General features: G+C 72.5%; 6 protein-coding genes across 6 annotated transcripts in view; 5 read left to right on the forward strand and 1 right to left on the reverse strand.

Annotated features, from left to right (window-relative positions):
- MICPUCDRAFT_21219 (uncharacterized protein) overlaps positions 1–4153 on the forward strand; it is a gene marked incomplete at both ends in the record, with an annotated part of 7848 nt that extends 3695 nt beyond the window's left edge. The window contains 5 exons of the mRNA XM_003061925.1: positions 31–596; positions 708–1348; positions 1397–1801; positions 2116–3472; positions 3554–4153. Of these exons, the coding sequence (XP_003061971.1) occupies positions 31–596; positions 708–1348; positions 1397–1801; positions 2116–3472; positions 3554–4153 (3569 nt within the window). The remainder of the gene's footprint in view (positions 1–30; positions 597–707; positions 1349–1396; positions 1802–2115; positions 3473–3553) is intronic.
- A 4659-nt stretch (positions 4154–8812) lies between these two features.
- On the forward strand, positions 8813–11477 carry MICPUCDRAFT_70009 (uncharacterized protein; the record flags this gene model as incomplete). The annotated part of the gene is made up of 1 exon (XM_003061926.1): positions 8813–11477. A coding segment is annotated over one exon (2665 nt), but the record flags the coding sequence as incomplete, so codon positions are not given.
- A 4007-nt stretch (positions 11478–15484) lies between these two features.
- Positions 15485–15754, forward strand: MICPUCDRAFT_8255 (uncharacterized protein; the record flags this gene model as incomplete). Its single annotated transcript, XM_003061927.1, has 1 exon — positions 15485–15754. A coding segment is annotated over one exon (270 nt), but the record flags the coding sequence as incomplete, so codon positions are not given.
- Positions 15755–16183: 429 nt separating this feature from the next.
- MICPUCDRAFT_21037 (uncharacterized protein) lies at positions 16184–16408 on the forward strand (the record flags this gene model as incomplete). Its single annotated transcript, XM_003061928.1, has 1 exon — positions 16184–16408. One exon carries the CDS (start codon positions 16184–16186, stop codon positions 16406–16408), a length of 225 nt encoding a protein of 74 aa, XP_003061974.1.
- A 150-nt stretch (positions 16409–16558) lies between these two features.
- On the reverse strand, positions 16559–17452 carry MICPUCDRAFT_51734 (uncharacterized protein; the record flags this gene model as incomplete). Its single annotated transcript, XM_003062133.1, has 1 exon — positions 16559–17452. The coding sequence occupies one exon, from the start codon at positions 17450–17452 to the stop codon at positions 16559–16561; it is 894 nt and encodes a 297-aa protein (XP_003062179.1).
- A 186-nt stretch (positions 17453–17638) lies between these two features.
- On the forward strand, positions 17639–18016 carry MICPUCDRAFT_35623 (uncharacterized protein; the record flags this gene model as incomplete). The annotated part of the gene is made up of 2 exons (XM_003061929.1): positions 17639–17714; positions 17856–18016. 2 exons carry the CDS (start codon positions 17639–17641, stop codon positions 18014–18016), a joined length of 237 nt encoding a protein of 78 aa, XP_003061975.1.
- Positions 18017–18053: the final 37 nt, after the last annotated feature.

The raw sequence follows: 18053 nt of genomic DNA on the forward strand, positions 1-18053 counted from the left end.
CACCCCACCCCACCCCACCCCACGACGCAGGGCAACTCGCGTTCCAAGAGGGCGCGCTCGTGCAAGCCGTGAGACGAGGGTACTGGATCGTCCTCGACGAGCTCAACCTCGCGCCCTCGGACGTCCTCGAGGCTCTGAACCGCCTCCTCGATGACAACCGCGAGCTGTTCGTGCCGGAGCTGCAGGAGACGATCACGCCGCACCCGCACTTCATGCTGTTCGCGACGCAGAACCCGCCGGGGGCGACGTACGGCGGGAGAAAGGTTTTATCGAAAGCGTTTCGGAACCGTTTCATGGAGATTCACGTCGGCGACATCCCGGACGACGAGCTTCGGATCATCTTAAACAAACGATGCGAGATCGCGCCGTCGTACTGCACGAAGCTCGTCGAGGTCATGCGCGAGCTGCAGCGCCGGCGGCAAGCGTCCAGGGCGTTCGCGGGGAAGGACGGGTTCATCACCGCGCGCGATTTGTTCCGATGGGCGAACCGGAAGAGCAACGGGTACGAAGAGCTCGCGCGCGACGGTTTCAGAGTCCTGGGCGAACGCCTGCGATCGGACGAAGAGCGCGAAGCCCTCAAAGCGACGCTCGCGAAGGTGTTGAAAGTCCCGGTGATCACCGAGAGCACGCTGTACGCCTCCGCGGTCGAGAGCGCGCTCGTGGCGCGATTGGACGCCGCCGCCGCGTCCGCGGCGGCGAGAGCCGAGTCCGCGGCGAGGGACGCAACCACCGCGGCGGCCGCCGCGGAGGCGCGTCAGGCTGCGCAAGACGCCGACGACGCGTCCGCGCTGGCGAACGCGATGGCGTGGACGCCCGCGATGCGTCGGCTGTTTTCTCTCGTGGAGGCGTGCTTAACGCACAAGGAACCGGCGTTACTCGTCGGCGAGACGGGGTGCGGGAAGACGTCCGTGTGTCAGCTGCTCGCGCTCCTGCGCGGGCAAAAGCTCCGGATTTTGAACTGCCACCAACACACGGAGACGGGCGACTTCCTCGGCGGGTTCCGGCCGACGCGCCCGGGCGGCGGCGGCGCGGCGAGCGGCGGCGCGGCGGACGACGAAGAGGCGACGCCGACTTTGGACGACGACGAGAGCAACGCCAAGGCGCCGCCGTTCGCGTGGGAGGACGGCCCGCTGATCAAGGCGATGCGCGACGGCGACATCCTCCTCGTCGACGAGCTCTCGCTCGCGGAGGACTCCGTTCTCGAGCGCCTCAACTCCGTCCTCGAGCCCGGCAGGACGCTGACGTTGCCGGAGAAGGGCGGCAGCGAGGTGGAAGAACTCGTCGCGCACCCAAACTTTTTGTTGCTCGCGACGATGAACCCGGGGGGCGACTTTGGCAAGAAGGAGCTGTCCCCAGCGCTGCGGAATCGATTCACGGAGATCTGGGTCGGCGCCAGCGCGGACGTCGACGAGATGGCGCAAATCTGCGAGAGGCGCATCCCCGAACCCGCGCTCAAGCCGTACGCGAGGCACTTGGCGTCGTTCTGGGACTTTTACCGCGGCGTCGCCGGCCGCGGCGCCGCGAAAGCCGCGCTCGGCGTGCGAGATTTAGTCGCGTGGGCGTCCTTCATTCGCGCCGCCGCGACGGGCGCGTCCACCGCGCGCAGGCTGACGCCCTCCGAGGCGTTCGCGCACGGCGCGTATCTCACGCTGCTCGACGGGTTAGGTCTGGGGTTGGGGTTACCCGAGGAGACGGCGCGCGGGCTCGCGCGCGCGTGCCGGGACTTTCTGCTCGAGACGCTGCCGGCGGAGGTGAGGGCGCTTCCCTCTCTTCTTCCTTCTTTTCTTCCTTCTTTTCCCGCGTCCTCCGTTCCCTCCTCGCGCGGCGATGATGCTCTTCGTTGTAACCTGGTAAGTTTCAGATCTCCATGATCGAGAAAACTCTACAACCTGAGCCTCGCGAGGAACGGAAGCAGGAGGGCAAAGGAAAAGGAGACGCGCGCGACGCGACTCGGTCATCAACTCGCGATTTTTTTTTTCTCTCGAATCGAATCCTCACCGATCCTTCCCCCGGCGTCCGACCCTCTACCCCGGCGCACGCGGCGATCGACGCGGCGGCCAACCCCGGCGGCGACGCTGGCGCTTCATCCGGCGACGGCGTCTTCATCGACGCCAGCGGCGTCTTCGGCATCTCCCCGTTCACGATCCCGCGAGGTCTCGCCGCCTCCGCCTCGAGCGAGGCGTCGTTTGAACTCACCGCGCCGTCGACGCGACGCAACGCCGCGCGCGTCCTTCGCGCGATGCAGCTCACGAAACCAATCTTACTCGAGGGCTCCCCGGGCGTCGGCAAGACGTCGCTCATCGCCGCGCTCGCGAAAGCGTCCGGGCACGAGCTCGTGCGCGTCAACTTGAGCGAGCAGACGGACATGATGGACCTCCTCGGCGCGGACCTCCCCGCGGACGGCGGCGCCGCGGGGGAGTTTCGATGGGCGGACGGCGCCTTTCTCGCGGCGCTGAAAAACGGACACTGGGTCTTGTTAGACGAGCTCAACCTCGCGCCGCAGCCGGTGCTGGAAGGGCTGAACGCGGCGTTGGATCACCGCGCGGAGGTGTTCGTCCCCGAGCTCGGGGAGACGTTTAAGTGCCCGCCGACGTTTCGCGTCTTCGCCGCGCAAAACCCGGTCCAGGAGGGCGGGGGAAGGAAAGGGCTGCCAAAGTCGTTTTTGAACCGGTTTACGCGCGTGCACGTGGAGCCGATGGAGAGCTCGGATCTGGCGCACATCACGCGCGCGTTATATCCGACGATACCCGCGGAGGTCGTCGCCGGGATGGTGCGGTTCACGTCCGCGCTCGCGGAGGCGGCGGCGAAGCCCGGCGGGTCGTTCGCGCGCGCGGGCGCGCCTTGGGAGTTTAACCTTCGCGATCTCCTCCGATGGTGCGACCTCACGCTCTCCGCGATCGGCGACGCCGTCGACGACGGCGACGGCGACGGCGACGAAGAAGACGCGATCGCCGTCGCGCAGAGCGCGGTGGACGCGACGTTCGCGTCGCTGTTCTCGCAGCGGCTGCGCGCGGCGTCTGATCGCGTCGCGTGCGCGAAACTCTTCGCCGTCGCGTTCGGTCGACCGCCCGCGCCGTCGCCGCCGCCCGCGATCGCGTTGCGCGACGGGATCCTTCACGTCGGAAGGGCGTCGTTCCCGCGCGGGTGTGGCGGTAACGGTCTCGTTTCGAGCGTTACCGCGCCTCCGCTCGGTTTACTGAGAGGGCAGCTCGACGCGTTGGAAGCGTCCGCGCACTGTTCGAGACAAGGGTGGATGACGATCGTGTGCGGGCCGCCGTCGAGCGGGAAGACGTCCCTCGTGCAAACGCTGGCGTCGCTCTCTGGACGAACGCTCAGGCAAGTCGCGCTCACCGCGGCGACGGACACGTCCGAGCTCTTGGGTAGTTTCGAACAAAGAGAGCCGGCGAGGGACCGCGGGAAGCTCGAGGAGGACGTCGTCGCGGCGCTTCGCTCGGCGACCGCGGCGGCGTTGGTGCCACCGCGCGACGCATCGGACGTCGAGGAGACCCCGAAGACGACGAACGCTTCGAAGACGAAGAAGAAGAAACCGAAGAAACCAAAAACCGACGACGACGACGCCGCGGAGGTTGTCGAGGCGGCGTGGAGCGCGTGGGCGACGTACGCTTCGTTCGCCGCCGGCGCCGCGGCGGGAGCCTCCGCGGACGAAGCGGCCGCGGCGGCGTCGGCGCTTCACGCCGCGCTCGACGCGCTCGAAGCGCTGACGCGTCGCGCCGCCGCCGCCGACGACGACGACGCGATGGCGATCGACGGCGACGGCGACGGCGACGACGATGAAACGGCCGCCGTGTCGTCGTTTCGCCGACGCGCCGAACGTCTCGGCGCCGACGCGTGGGGCGGCGCCGCGCCCGCCGCCGGGCGCTTCGAATGGGTCGACGGCGTCCTCCTCAACGCCGCGACGCGGGGCGAATGGGTCCTCCTCGAGAACGCCAACCTGTGCTCGCCCACGGTGTTGGACCGCCTGAACCCGCTCCTGGAGCAGGGCGGCGCGCTGCTTGTGAGCGAGTGCGGGATGCGCGACGGGAAACCGAGGGTCGTGACCGCGCATCCAAACTTCCGGCTGTTCCTCGCGTTGGATCCGCGCCGCGGGGAGGTATCGCGAGCGATGCGGAACCGCGGCGTGGAGGTATATCTCGCGCCGCCGCCGCCGCCGGAGGCGTCGTCTTTGAACCCCGCCGCCGCCGCGGACGACGACGCGTCCGCGTCGTCGTCCGCATCCGCGGCGCTGCCGTCGCCGCTCGCGACGCCGCCCGCCGCGCGGACTGCGTCGTGCGATCTTCACGCGATCCTCGCAGCCGCGGGCGTCCCGGGCGGGCCCGCGCGCCTCGCGATGGCGCGCGCGCACGCAGTCCTCGTCGGGACCGGGACCCAACCCGGGACCCACCCCGGGCACACCGTGCGCGAAGCCGCGCGGTGGGCGGGTCTCACCGGGGAGTTGCTCTCTCGCGGCCACGACGCCGGGAGCGCGCTCGCGGCGGCGTGGGACCACGTCTACGCGCGCGGGGAGGCGTCCGAGGCGGCGCGCGACGCCGCCGCGGCCGCGTTCGACGTCGCGTGCGTGCCGTTCCTGGACGCCGTTCGCGGCGGCGGCGGGGGCGCGGGCGCCGGCGCGGTGGATGCCATGGACGTGGACGCCGACGCCGACGCCGACGACGCCGCCGCCGCTCTCAGAACGCGCGGCCACGAGACGTTCCTCGAACCCCTCGGGTGGCCGTCCTCGCCGTCGATCGCCCGCGCGCTCGCCGCCGCGGCCGGATGCGACGCCTCGCGCGTCGCGCGCGCGGGCGCACTCCTCGACGCCGCCGCCGCCGCGCTCGCCGCGCGGGCGCTCGCGACGTCCGGCGGCGCCGCCGCGTGGCGCGGCGCGTCGTCGCTGTCGGCGGCGGCGCTGCCGCTGCGCGCGCTTCGACGCCGCCTCGCGCTGGAGGAGGAGGAAGAGTACGTCACGGCCGACGCCGACGCCGACGCCGACGCCGACGCCGACGCCGCGCTCGTGCGTTGCCTTCGCGCCGCCGGAGAGACGCTCCTCACGGGCGTCGCCTTCGGCTCCGCCGCCGGCGCCTCCGCGGAGGACTTACGCGACCTCGCCGCGTGGCTCCGACGTCTGTCCGCGCGCCACGTGGCGTGCGTCGCGGTGACGCGCGAGCTGAGCGCGGTGGCGCGCGCCGCGGAAGCGCTGACGTCGCACCCGATCGCGTCTTCGGCGTCGTCGTCGTCGGCGGCGGCGGCGGCGGCGACGATGGACGTCCTGCGCGCGGCGGCGGCGCGACGCGCGACGCACAGCGCGCGCGTCGCGCTCGCCTCTGAATCAAATCTCGACGCCGGGACGATGCTTCGCTTCGCGGAGGACCGCGCGGCGGACCCGTCGCTGCGGCGAAGAGGCGCGCGCGCACACGCGCTCGTGGACGCGTTATCCGCGACGTTGCGCGCGGCGAGCGCGGTCGAGGACGCCGTCGTCGTCGCGTTGTCCCGCGTCGTAGCCGGCGCCGGCGCCGGGAAAACGTTCTCAGAGAAAAAAATCGAGACGTCGACGTCGACGTCGACGTCGGCGTCGGCGCGCGCGGCGCACCACGACGCCGCGATCGCCATCGCGCGCGCGCAGCGATGGCGCGCGCGTCTGTCGGACATCGCGTCCGAGACGCCCGCGTCGGAGCTGCGCGAGCGCGAGGACGGGACCCCGCCGGACGCGGGCGCGGTGGAACGCGTCGCGACGGCGTACGCGCAAACGCGGAAAGCCCTCGGCGTCGCCGCCGCGCGCGCCGCCGCGGCCGGCGCGGGGCACGTCTCCGCCGCCGACGACGCGACGACGCGAACTCAAACCCCCGCGCGCGCGTGGGAGGCGTGGCAGTTGGCGTCGAGGGCGATGGACGCCGCGCTCGGCGTGCCCTCCGGGGACCCGCCGCCACCGTTGCTCTGGCGCGGCGGCGGGCGTCCGACGATCCCGCGCACGGAGCGCCTGCGTCTCGCGGAGGAGCGCGTCCGCGCGCTGTGCGCCGCGCTTCGGCCGTCGAGGAGGGCGTCCGTCGAGGGCGACGCGTCGAGGGCGTCCGTCGGCAACGCCTCGGGCGCGGGTCTGCGACGCGCCGCGCTCGAGGGGTTGTGTTTCTTCGCGTGGACGCACGTCGAGGACGACGGAGACGGCGCGGCGACGCGCGCGCGGCAGAGCGCGGACGCGGCGGCGTTCTTGGAGCGCGAGGCGGAGAGCATTCCCGCGCAGCTCGCCATCGAGTGCGCCGCGATGGCGACGGCGGCGGGGGCGGCGAGACGACGCGCCGACGCGCTTCTTCCGGCGCCGCCGACGGAAGCCACCGCCGCCGCCGCCGACGACAACAACGCCGACGACGCGATGGCGATCGACGCGCCGCCGCGCGCGCCCCCCGCGCCGCCCGCGACGTACGACATCCCGGCCGCGAACCTCCTGCGATCCGCGGACGTCCTCGAGACGCCCGCGGGCGCGGGTGCGCACGGCGCTCGCGCGCCGCCGCCGCTGGGTTTCCCCGCGTGGTCGCGCGCGTGGGCCGCGTGCGCGCGCGCGCACGACGAGCTCCTCCCCTCGCTCGAGCACGTCTCCATCGCGTCGCAACACTGGCTCCTCGCCGCGGTGTCGCGGCGCGTCGCCGCGCTCGCGGCGCTTCGCGCGAGCGGCGGCGAGGGCAGCGAGGGCGGCGTCGGCGCGGCGAAGGACCTCGGCGGCGGCGGGTTGCCTCTCGGCGCCGACGTCGTGCGCGCGGCGGAGCGCGCGCTGTCGTTCGGCGTCGCCGCGTCGCCGCGCGACCCCGCGGACTTTCTCGCGCACCGCCACATCGCATGGCTCGGCGGGAGCGACACGGACGGCGGCGGCGGCAGTCTCGGCGGACGCGCGCGCCTCGACGCCGCGCTCCCGACGCTCGCGCACGCGATGTGGCTCTCGTGGCACGCCGCGGCGTGGGACGGGTGCCTCGACGCGCGCGTCCCCGGCCCGCGCGGGAGCTCGCGGCGCCGCGACGACGACGACGACGTCGTAGACGAAGGGTCGCACGCCGCGGTGTCGTGGCGCGACGGCGCCGGCCCCGCGCGGTGCGAGCGCGCGACGGCGACCGCGCTGGCGATCGCGCTCGTCGCCGCGCCGCGCGCGGGCGTCGCGGAGCGCGCGGTATCGCTGCTGCGCCTGCGGCTCGCGACGCGCGCGGCGAGGCACGCGCCGCCGTCGCGCGCGTCGCGCGTCGCCGCGGAGTGGAAAGCGCTCGGCTCGCTCGCCGCGACGACGTTCCTCGTGCACGCGCCCGCGGTGGAGACGCGCGATCGCGCCGCGCTCGCGGCGTCGTCGCTCGCGCTCGCGGACTGGTGCGCGTACGAAGACGACGACGACGACCGCGCGGAGGAGGCGGCGGCGGCGCTGCGCGCGTCGCTCGCGGCGGCGGCGGCGACGATCCAGCACGCGCCGCTTCGCGAGCTCGCGTCTGACGTCCTCGCGCCGCTCGTCGACGCGCTCGTGACGGGCGCGGCGCGCGCGGCGCGCGCGGCGTCCGAGACGGAGGAGGCGCAAAGTCTTCCCTTTGCGACCGCGGCGTCGACGGCGAGGGCGACGCGCGAAGCCGACGCCGACGGCGCGTCGCGCGGCGTCGCGTGGACGCTCCTCGGGCTCGCGCGCCTGCACGCGCTACTTCCCGACGGCACGCCCGACCCCGCGTCGTCCGTCGTCGCGCGCGTCGGCGCCCTCCGCGCGGAGCTGCGAGACGTCATCGAGCCGACGCGCGCGGCGTTGGCGTGGCAGCGTCGGACGCCGTCGGCGGCGCCGCCGCCGTCGCGCGTCGTCGACGCCGCCGACGCGGAGGCGGCGGCGACGGCGTCGGAGATGAGACGCCTCGCGTCGCGCGTCGTCCCGCGGCCGTCGCCGCCGGCGTGGGGCGCGCTTCTGCGCGAGGCGCGCGCGTTTCGCGGCGCGCTGGGGTCCGTCCCCCGCGTCGTCGCGCTCGTGAAGAGCCTGACGGCGACCGGCGGCGGCGTCGACGGCGGCGGCGGCGACGGCGGAAATCTCGACGAAAGTCTCCAGCGCGCGCGCGCGGAGGCCAAGGCGTGGATCGCCGCCGCGTCCACGTGGGGCGACCGTCTCGCGGCCGCCTTCCCCGGGTACAGAGACGCCGTCGAGCCCTTACAGCTCGCCGTGCTCGAAATCAGGCGGGGTCTCGCGCTGACGCTGGCGTGCGCGAAGGATCCGTCGCGCGACGCGAGGACGGCGGACGCGGCGCGCGGGAAGGTTGCGCCCGACGTCGCCTACGCGTCCGCGTCCGCGGCGGCGGCGCACCTGCTGTCGTTCCCGCCGCTGCGTCTGTCGTCGACGCGAGGTCTCAGCGCCGCGGCGTTGCTGTCGTCGCCGACGACGCAGCGCGCGATCGGCGCGGTGGAGACGGTGGCTGCCGCGCGCGACGCGCTCGCGAGACGCGGCGGATACGGCGGCGGTACAGCTGGCGACGACGCGTCGCGAACGTCGAGCGCGCACCTCGCCGCCGCCGCGCGAGGCTCCTCCGCGAAGCTTCGCGTCGCGTGCCTCCGCGTCGCGCTTCAAGCGGCGACGGACGAGGCGCACGACGCCGGCGCGCTCGGCCCGGCGTCGTGGCGTCGATGCGCGCGCGTCTTCGCGTCGCTCGCGTCGCTCTGGGCGCACGCGAGAGACGCCGACGCGGAGCGAGAGAAGGAGGCGCACGAGCTGTTCCGGAGCCGCGTCAAGCCGCCGACGGCGATAGAGACGCTGGAGGGGGACGACGACGCCACGGAAGAGAAGGCGTACGCGCGGACGTTCGGGGACCACGGATGGATGTTCGAAGACCTGCGGCGGGCGCCGGACGAGCCTTTGGCGTTGAACGACGACGACGGCGAGGAGGGAAAGCCGATGAAGGAGAAGAGACTCGCGAAGTCGAACGACGACGCCTCGGACGCCTCCGACGACGACGACGACGACGACGCGAAGACCGCGGAGGAGAAGGCTGAGATCGCCGCCGCGAGGATCGCCGGCCTCCTCGAGGGCGAGCTCCTCGAGGAAGTCGTCGCCGCGCACCGGAGGGTCCTCGGCGGATTACGCGGCGCGCCGTCGCCGCCGCCGCCGCCGCCGCCCGGCTCGAACCACGACCCCGCGTCGTCCGCGGCGGCGAAGAAGGACCCGACCGGGTGGTGGGCCGCCGCGGGCGCGCCGCCGCCGCCGCGGAGGTACGGCGAGGCGCTCCTCACGCCGTCGGAGGCGACGCGCGCGGACGCGTTCGCGAGAGCGTACGACGTCGGCGTGGACGTCGCGCGCGCCGTCGGCGTCGGCGCCATGCCCGACGCGGTGGACGCGGCGACGCGGACGGGGCACGTGCTCCGCCTCGCGCTGGACCACGCGGCGACGTCGCGCCCCGCGAGCAGCGCGGCGGAACCGTTCATCAACCGCGTCGGGAAGGTCTCGGGGACGCGCGTCAAGACGGAGGACGACGGCGGCGCGAACGCGAACGCGAACGCGAACCCGCTCGCGCTCGGCGTCGCGAACGAGCTCGCCGTGGACGCGTTCGACCCCGTCGCGGACGCCGCCGCGGACGCGCTCGGCGCGGACATGAACGACGGCGGGTGCGCCGGGGAGATGGCGCTCGTCGTGCCCCCCGTCGCGGCGTGCGCGCGGCGCGTCGCGTCGCTGCTCGCGGAGTGGCCAGACCACCCGCTGTTGACGCAGCTCGGGGAGATTTGCGACCGCGTGCTGAATCTGCCGCTGGACGCGCCGCTGAAGGCGGCGCTGACGGGTCTGGAGCTCTTACTCGCGCGCGCGCAGACGTGGGAGGAGGGCGCGGCGTCGCGCGTGAGCCTGAGGGAGGAGCTCGCGGCGTGCGCGAAGCTCGCGCTGCGGTGGCGTCAACGGGAGCTGCGGACGTGGCCGCGGTTGCTCGCACGCGCGGCGGAGAGGCAGGTCGCGCGCGCGCACCGGACGTGGTTCGCGCTGCACCGGCTGCTCCGGCCGCCGCGCGCTTCGTCTTCGTCGACGAAAAAATCCAAATCCAAATCCAAATCCGCGACGGACGACGCCGAGGCGTTCACCGACGACGGCGCGCCCGTCGACGCCTCGGGGCTGACCGAGGACGAGCGCGAGGGGCTGAGACAGATCACGCTCGCGCTCGACGAGTACGTTCAGGGCTCGACGATCGGCGAGTTCCGCGCGCGTCTGGACCTCTTGTGGCAGTTCCACGCGGACATGGCGGTGGACGCGCGCGCGGCGGCGGCGGCGGCGGCGGCGGCGGCGGCGGCTGCCGGCGGCGACGCCGCCCTCGGAGCCGACTCGGACGACGACGATGACGTGGACGACGGTTCGCGTCCCATGATCTCGACCGCCGCCGCCGGCGGCGCGCGCGAGCTCGCGCTCTCGAACGTGCTCTACAACACGTGGCGGTACTACGTCCAATTCGCGCCGACGGTGGCGAATCGCGTCGAAGCCGCGCGCGCGCCCGCGGCGCAAAAACTCCGCGACCACGCGAAGCTCGCGAAATGGGAAGACCGCGGCTACCACGCGATGAAAACCTCCGGCGAGGCGAACCAGCGGAGTCTGCACAAGTTTGTCCGCGCGTTCGACGCGTCGCTCAACGCGCTCGTGTTGCCCGTGTTGCAGGCTGCGAACGGCGGCGTCGGGCTCGGCGATTTGCCCGGCGAACGCGGCGCGGCGGAGCGCGCGGCGGCGGCGGCGGCGGCGGCGGCGGCGACGCGCGAGGCTCGAAACGTCGCGATTCTCGCGAAGAACAAGACCGCCGCGGACGCGCGCGAGAAGCACAAGGCGATGTCCGCGGGCGCGTACCAGGGCGAGACGCCGCTGGAGCGCGCGAAGCGCGAGGGCGTCGAAGAGGCTGACGCGGAGGCGTGGCGGCTGGACGTCGAGGAGCGATCCAAACGCGCCGTCGCCGACGCGGCGGCGGCGGCCAAGGCCAAGGCTGAGCGCGGCGCGGCGTCGCGGCGCGAGCGCCAGCGCGATACCGCGCGGCAGGGCTGGCTCGACGCGTCGCGGCGCGCGGCGGAGGACGCCGCGCGCGCGGCCGCGGTCACGGCCGCGACCGCGGACGACGCGACGAGGAGTCGCGACGACGACGACGACGACTACGACGACGCGTCATCGGAGGCGATGCTCGCGCCGCTTCGCCTGCGCGACGGCGCGCTGTATCAGTCGAAACTGGCCCTCCTCGTGAAGCGGTTGGGGTCCGTCCTCGGCGCGTCCCTCCCCGGGGCGCCGCCGTGCCCGAGCGCGGACGACCCGGAAGCGTCCGACGTCGCGGGGACGCACGCGGCCGCGGACGTGGACGCGTTCGCGTCCGCGATCGCCGCGCGAGCGACGGAGCTCCGCGACGATAAAAAGGCGAAAAAAGCAGCCAAGAAGAAGGCGCTCACGGACCTCCTCAAGGCGCTGCCGTCGTTCGGGATCTCCTCCGCGAGGAAAGCGGTCCCGGACGCGCAGCGCGCGCCGTCCGCGTGGTTCCGCGAGCCCCCGCTCCCACCGCCCGCGTGCTTGAGCGCGCTCGGCGAGGACGCGCGAGAGGCGTTTGACGCCGCGGATGGCTATTACTTTCGCGCGATGGCGCGCGTGCAGAGGCTCAGGGTCGCGCGGACGACCGCGCACGGCGACGTCTCCTCGCGCGAGATGGACGTCGCGTGCGGCGCGGTCGAGCACCTGCTCTTCTTGCTTCGGAAGCAGCGGCGGCTCGTCGGGCGCGCGGCGAAGGCGGAGGCGGCGCTCGACGCCGCCGCGCGCGCGATGGAGGGCTTACGCGCGGCGAACGCCGCGCCGAAAGAAGAAGAAGAGGACAAAAGCGGTGGCGGCGCGCTCGCGCTCGCGCGTCCGCCGCCGCCGCAGAGAGCGACGCGCGCGTGGCTCGTGCGGCAGCGCGCGCTCCTGGACCGCGTCGTCGCCGCCGCGGACGCCGCGCGGCTCGTGCACAAAGCCGTCGCCGCCGCGGAGAGCACGCCGGGGTTGCGCCCGGGCGGGGCGGCGGACGTCGCCGCCGCCGCGCTCGTCGCGACGGCGACTGCGGCGGCGGCGGCGCGCGCGCGCCTCGAGCCGTTCCTCACGCCGTCGCTGGAGGAGGCGCGGCGCGCGGTGGAGGACGGGGACGGGGACGGGGACGGGGACGGGGACGACGGCGGCGCGTGGCGCGCGCCGACGCTTGTCGCGCACGCGGCGAGGGACGCGCTCGCCGAAAACTTCCGCGGCGTCGTCGCCGCGCGCGACGCCGTGGACGCGGCGGCGACGGCGGCGATGAAAATCGCCGACGCGGCGCCGGCGGCGACGTGCGGCTACGCGTCGCCGCTGCCTGGATGGGAGACGCTGATCGCGCTGCTTCGCGCGGCTGCCGCGGACGCGGACGCGTTCGAGCGCGGCGCCGCGCCGGAGCCCATGGTATCGGCGCGCGAAGGAAAAGTTCAACTTCGCGACGCCGCCGCCGTCGCGAAGGCTGTCGACGCGAAGATCGCCGCCGCCGCGGAGGCGCGCGAGCGCGTCGCCGCCGCCGCCGCGACGTTCTCCGAACACGCGGAGGCTGCGACGGCGGCGGCGCTCGTGTGGGCGCAGCGCGTGAAAGCCGCGGGGGACGGACCGGTGAAGCCGCCGCGCGACGACGACGACGACGACGACGACGACGACGACGACGTCCCCGTCATGACCGGCGGCGAGGAGGCGTTAGCCGGCGCGCTGAACACCGCGCGGCTGCGTAAAGTGACCTCGCACGCCACCGCGGCGGCGGCCGCGCTCGCGGAGATGACGGACGCCGCCGCCGCCGCCGCGCCGGCGGACGCGCAGGCGGCGTCGCGCGTCGTCGCCGCCGCCGCCGCGCGCGCCGCGGAGCTCGGCCCCATGCTCGCGCTGCTCAGAGAAGCGGCGAGGAGGGGCGTGCGCGAGTACCTGTCGTTTCACCGCGCAAGCGCGAAGCTCGAGGCGGTGCTGTCGTCCCTGATCGTCGGCGTGTGCGTCGAGGGGTTCTGCGCGCCGCCGGAGGAGGAGGGCGGCGAGGGCGAGAGCGGCGAGGACGGGAAGATGATGGACGACGTTGCCGGCACCGGCATGGGCGCTGGCGAGGGGAAGAAGGACGTCAGCGATGAGATTCAGGACGAGGAGCAAATCTTGGGCGCGGAGGACGAGGAGAAGGGCGACGGCGACGACGAGAAGGGCCCGAAGGACGACAGCAAGGGGATCGAGATGCAGAATGATTTCGAGGCGGACGCGAAGGAGCTGTCCGAGGATGACGACGACGGCGGCGACGACGACGACGACGGCGACGAGAACAGCGATGACGAAGAAAACGTCGGGGACGACATCGATAAGGAGATGGGCGACGGCGACGATGACGACAACGCGGAGGTCATCGACGAGAAGATGTGGGACGAGGAGGACGACGACGAGAAGGACAACGAGAAGGACGGGAAGGAACAGGAGGGCAAGGAAAAGTACGAGAAGGGGTCCACGATGGAGAGGGATCCGAACCAAGAGACGGAGACGCGCGCCGCGGACGAGGACGAGGACGACGCGGCCGATGAGGACGATAAGGACGATAAGAAGGACAAGAAGGACGCCGCGAAGAGAGAGGAAGACGGCGGCGGCGACGACGAGAACGACGGCGCCGAGGACGACGACGAGGACGACGGCGGGAAACGAGACGACGACCCCAAGGATGAAAACGACGGCGTCAACCAAGAGGAGATCGAGGAAGACCACGGGATCAAACCGAAGGGACCGGAGAACGACGACGACGACGGCGACGGCGACGGCGAAGGAGGGAGCGATTTAGAGCTCCCCGACGACATCAATCTCGACGAGAACGGCCTCGGCGACGAGCTCGACGACGAGAACGGCGACGACGGCGACGGCGACGGCGACGACGGGAACAAGATCGACGGCTTCGACGAGGACGAAGAAGGGAACGAAGCCGGCGATGAAGGTGCCCAGGGCGACGGCCTCGAAGACGCGATGATGGACGAAGACGAGAACGACCAACGCGGCGGCGACCTCGAAGACGTCATGGACGCGGACGGCGAGGACGAAGAGGAAGAGAAGGGCGGCGACGGCGACGACGATGAAAACGCCGGCGGCGCCGGCGACGACGTCGGGAACGACGACGAAGCCGACGCGGAGGCGGGACCGACCGGCGCCGGCGCCGGCGGCGGGAATGACGACGCCGACGACGACGACGACGCCGCGCCGAAACCGGGCGAGGGCGAGGACGGCGGCGACGCCGGCGCGGGCGCGGAGGGCGACGGCGAGAACGAAACCGCCCCGGCGGACGAAGCGAAAGAGAACGACGCCGCGCCGGCGGCGGCGGCGCGCGCCGTCGCGGACGCGGGCGGCGCGGACGACGGGCGCGAGCCCCCCGGGGCGAACGCGACCGATGCGCCCGGCGGCGGTGACGGCGGCGGCGGCGGCGCGTCCGCGTCCGCCGCGGGAGACGGCGCGATCGCGCCGCTCGCGGCGGGCGCGGAGCAGCCGACCGGCGGCGCCGCGGCGCCGCCGCCGCCGTCGTCGTCGCGGAAGGGCGGCGAGGAGACGAACCCGCACCGAAGCCTCGGCGACGCGTTGAAAGGATGGCGAGAACGTCTCAGCGTCGTCGGCGAGAGCGTGGACCGGCCGGACGCGCGGACCGGCGAGCTGTTCGACGACGCGACCGCGCAGATCGCGAACGAGTACGAGTTTGAAACGAACGCGCCCGACGCCGGCGGCGGCGGCGGCGGTGACGGCGCCGACGAAGGCGCCGGCGACGGCGGCGACGGCGGCGTCCAAGCGCTCGCGGGCGCGACGGAGGAGCAAGCCGCCGCCGCCGCCGCGGGCGGTCTCGACCGCGGCGCGAACCCGTCCAACCCGGCGGGCGTCGACGAGATGGAGATGGAGCCGCTGCCGGACCTCCCGACGGAGGAGAAGCCCGACGCCGGCGGCGCCCAGACGACGGACGTCAAGGAAGAAGAACGTCCCGCGGACGGCGTCGACGGCGGGCTGGGCGTCGACGGCGACGACGACGCGGCGGGCGCGGGCGCGGGCGACGCGGAGAACGACGACGACGACGAGGGCCCGGACCCGAACGCGGGGAAGAAGGACCGCGGCGTCGCGAAGCAGCGCAAGGAGGGCGCGAAGACGGATGAGGAAAAGCCGCCCAAGCCCAAGAAGAAGAAAGCCGCCGGCGCGGGCGGCGGCGGCGGCGCCGCCGGCGACGACGACGACGACGACGACGACGGGACCGGCGGCGGCGCGGACGACGACGATGACCTCGTCCCCGGCGGTCGCGCCGACCTCGGCGAGGAGACCAGGGTGACGCTGAAGATGCTCGAGGACGCGTCGCTGGACGACGGCGAAGGCCTCGACCGCGGCGGCGGCGCCGACGTCGAGACGGAGGACCCCCTCGAGCTCCTCACGCCGGAGGAGGTCGAAGCCGCGCGGACGGCGGCGGCGGCGGCGCTAAACGCGCACCGCGAGCTCGCGGCGAGCGGCGCGGGGCAGTCAGTCCGCGCGCAAGACCTCTGGCGGAAACTCGAGACGCTCACCGGGACGCTGTCGGGGGAACTCGCGGAACAGCTGCGGCTCATCTTGGAGCCGACGCTCGCGTCGCGTCTTCAGGGGGATTTCCGCACGGGGAAGCGTCTGAACATGCGGAAGATCATTCCGTACATCGCGTCGGATTTCCGTAAAGATAAGATCTGGCTCCGGCGCTCGAAGCCGTCGCAGCGGAAGTACCAGGTCGTCCTCGCGATCGACGACTCGAGGTCCATGGCGGAGAACAAGTGCGGGCATCTCGCGCTCGAAGCTATGGTTTTACTCGCGCGCGCGATGGCGCGTCTGGAGGTTGGCGAGATCGGCGTCGTCGGGTTCGGCGGCGGCTGCGGCGGCGGCGGCGGTGGCGGTGGCGACGACGACGCGGTCGGCCTCTCCCCCGAGAACGCCGCCGCGGCCGCGGTGCGCACGCTCCATCCGCTCGGCGCGCCGTTCACGGACGCCGGCGGCCCCGCGCTCGTGTCGCAGTTTACCTTCGCGGAGGATAACACGCTCGCGGACAAGCCCGTCGTCGGGTTACTGCGCGCGCTGGACGCGTCGCTCGCGGCGGCGCGAGAGAACCTGCGCGGGGGGCACGAGACGCTGCAGCAGCTGTGCATCATCATCGCGGACGGGAGGTTCCACGAGAAGGAGGCGTTGCGGCGGCAGATGCGAGAGATGTCGGCGCGGCGCGGCCTCCTCGTCGCGTTTATCGTTTTGGATAACCCGCAGAGTTCCGTGCTGGACATGCAGTCGGTGTCGTTCGCGTCCGGGAAGCCGACGTTCACGAAGTACCTCGACACGTTCCCGTTCCCGTTCTACACGCTCGTGCAGGACATCGGGCGGCTCCCGAGCGTGATCTCGGACCTGTTGCGGCAGTGGATGGAGATCGCGGCGGCGTGATCGTGACATAACATACTGTAGTTTCAGAAGATAGACACGCAGAGCGCGGCGACGCTTTGCATCGTAGACACGTTTAATGCTCACACGAGAGAATCTAGCTAGTCACCGGCAGACCGGGATGATCACGTTTGCGAAGGAAATGCGATCTAACTAGTCGCGGCGGGCGGTACGCGTCGAGCGCTTTTGACTTTGCGCGGTCCTCCGCGCGCGGTGGCACTTCGGGCATCCCGTGGGTCTGTCGCTATTCGTGCGGTGGCTCACCGTCGCCCGCCACTCGTGGTCGCACGCCGCGCACTTCCACAGCGCCTTGTGCGTCGATCCATACGACAGCTCCGTTGGCTTCACGTCCGGATCGGCGTACTCTCGCGACAGTCTCTCGCCTCGCCAGCCGTTCTCCTCGCACCACTCGAGGAAGAAGTGCGTCTCGCTCTGCGGCAGTCGTTTCGAGCACGCCGGGCAGCCGCCGAGTCTGTTCCTCCTCGTGCGGTTGCTCATCATCGTCCGCCACTCGTGGCCGCACGCCGCGCACTTCCACAGCGCCTTGTAATTCGACGCCCGCATCACCTCCGTCGGCTTTCTGTCCGGGTCGACGTACTCCTTCAGGAGTTTCTTCCCTCGCTCGCCCTTCTTCTCGCACCACACGAGGAAGTTTTTGGCTGGAGTGGAGGTGGGACCACCGCCCCAGGTTGGGCGGCACTCCGGACATCCGGTGGGTCTGCCGCTCCGCGTGCGGTCGCTCACCCTCGTCCGCCACTCGTGGCCGCACGCCGCGCACTTCCACAGCGCCTTGTAATTCGACGCCCGCGTCACCTCCGTCGGTCCCTTGTCCGGGTCGACGTACTCCTTCAGGAGTCCTCGCTTAAAGTTCTCCTCGCACCACGTGCCGAGGTTGTAGGTCGGGGTAGCGTGCTTTCCGCGGCCGTGCGGCGGCGGGCACGGCGCCGACGCGCGTCGAACCCTCGCGAGTCTGCTCCCCATGCCGCCCGTCAGCGCCGGCGTCGCGTGCGGCCGCCATGGCGACGACGCGAGCGCGACGCGCGCCATCGCGCGCGCGCGGAAGTGAAGAAGGCGCTGAGATAAACCGCCTCGGGTCGGCCGAAGTTCGGCCCTTCTTTTCCTGGGCGATGACTCAGCGATCATCGATTCTCCGCCAGGCGAGCTCCAGTCAGTCGGATACGCTCCTCGCCGTCCACAACCAAAGACGCGCCGACAGCACGGTACACGTTCACGATGGGAGGAGGCAACGCGCAAAAGTCCGCCAAGGCGAGGCAGATGAAGCAGGAGAAGATGAAGACCGCGTCGAAGGGTGCGCGTCCTCCCCCGCGCGCCGCGCCGGAGATCTTCCCTCGCTCTCCCGCGCGACCGCCGCCATTAATTAATTCTCCACGTTCCGATCCCTCCGCCGACTCGAGCGCGACTCACCACCCTTCCATCCCGAACGCCACAGGGAGCCAGCTCGCGGACAACGCGAAGGCGATGAACATCCAGTGCAAGGTGTGCCTCCAGACGTTCGTCTCCACGACCGCGTCGGTGAAGCTCAAGGAGCACGCGGACAACAAGCATCCGAAGAATCCCTACGAGCAGTGCTTCCCGAACAACCCGCTGTGATGAGGTTGAACGCGCGGGGCGAGGGCGCGGCGGCGGG

The sequence above is a fragment of the Micromonas pusilla genome, assembly GCF_000151265.4.
Source record: "Micromonas pusilla CCMP1545 genomic scaffold MICPUCscaffold_11, whole genome shotgun sequence".
In the NCBI taxonomy this organism is placed as follows: Eukaryota; Viridiplantae; Chlorophyta; class Mamiellophyceae; order Mamiellales; family Mamiellaceae; genus Micromonas; species Micromonas pusilla.